This window comes from Eurypyga helias, unplaced genomic scaffold, assembly GCF_000690775.1.
Source record: "Eurypyga helias isolate BGI_N326 unplaced genomic scaffold, ASM69077v1 scaffold20877, whole genome shotgun sequence".
In the NCBI taxonomy this organism is placed as follows: domain Eukaryota; kingdom Metazoa; phylum Chordata; class Aves; order Eurypygiformes; family Eurypygidae; genus Eurypyga; species Eurypyga helias.
Genome location: NW_010262558.1, coordinates 1064 through 1423, shown reverse-complemented (window position 1 = coordinate 1423; position 360 = coordinate 1064). Strand labels below are relative to the sequence as shown.

The 360-nt window shown below is 67.2% G+C and overlaps 1 protein-coding gene across 1 annotated transcript in view; it reads right to left on the bottom strand.

The window, feature by feature from the left end:
* Positions 1 to 13: 13 nt before the first annotated feature.
* Positions 14 to 360, bottom strand: part of LOC104512698 (11-cis retinol dehydrogenase-like) — a gene marked incomplete at its 5' end in the record, with an annotated part of 520 nt that continues 173 nt past the window's right edge. The window contains one exon of the mRNA XM_010155778.1: positions 14 to 235. Coding sequence (XP_010154080.1) covers positions 14 to 235 — 222 coding nt within the window. The remainder of the gene's footprint in view (positions 236 to 360) is intronic.

Genomic DNA, 360 nt, shown 5'->3' with positions numbered 1-360 from the left:
CCGGTGCCCATCCTCAGAGCCGTGCTGGAGTCCTCCCGGGCGGGCCAGGCAGGAAGAGGTTGATAACGGCGTCGGAGAGCCAGGCCGGGAAGTAGCTTAACGGCAGCACAAAGAGGAGGGCGTCCCAGCCAGGCGTGTACCGGCTGTGCGGGTGGCGGGCGAGCAGCGCGTGTGCCATGGTGGTAGTGACGTGGGAGAGCTGGCTGCTGCTCAGCTGGTGCAGCAGGATGAAGCCCTGGTAGACTGGGTGGGCAGAGTGGGGTCAGTCCAGGCCAGTGAGGGGGTTACTGGGGGGGGGCCGGGGCCCTGTGGGGGCACACTCACAGGTCTCCAGGTACTGGTAGCCGTTGGCTGTTTGGG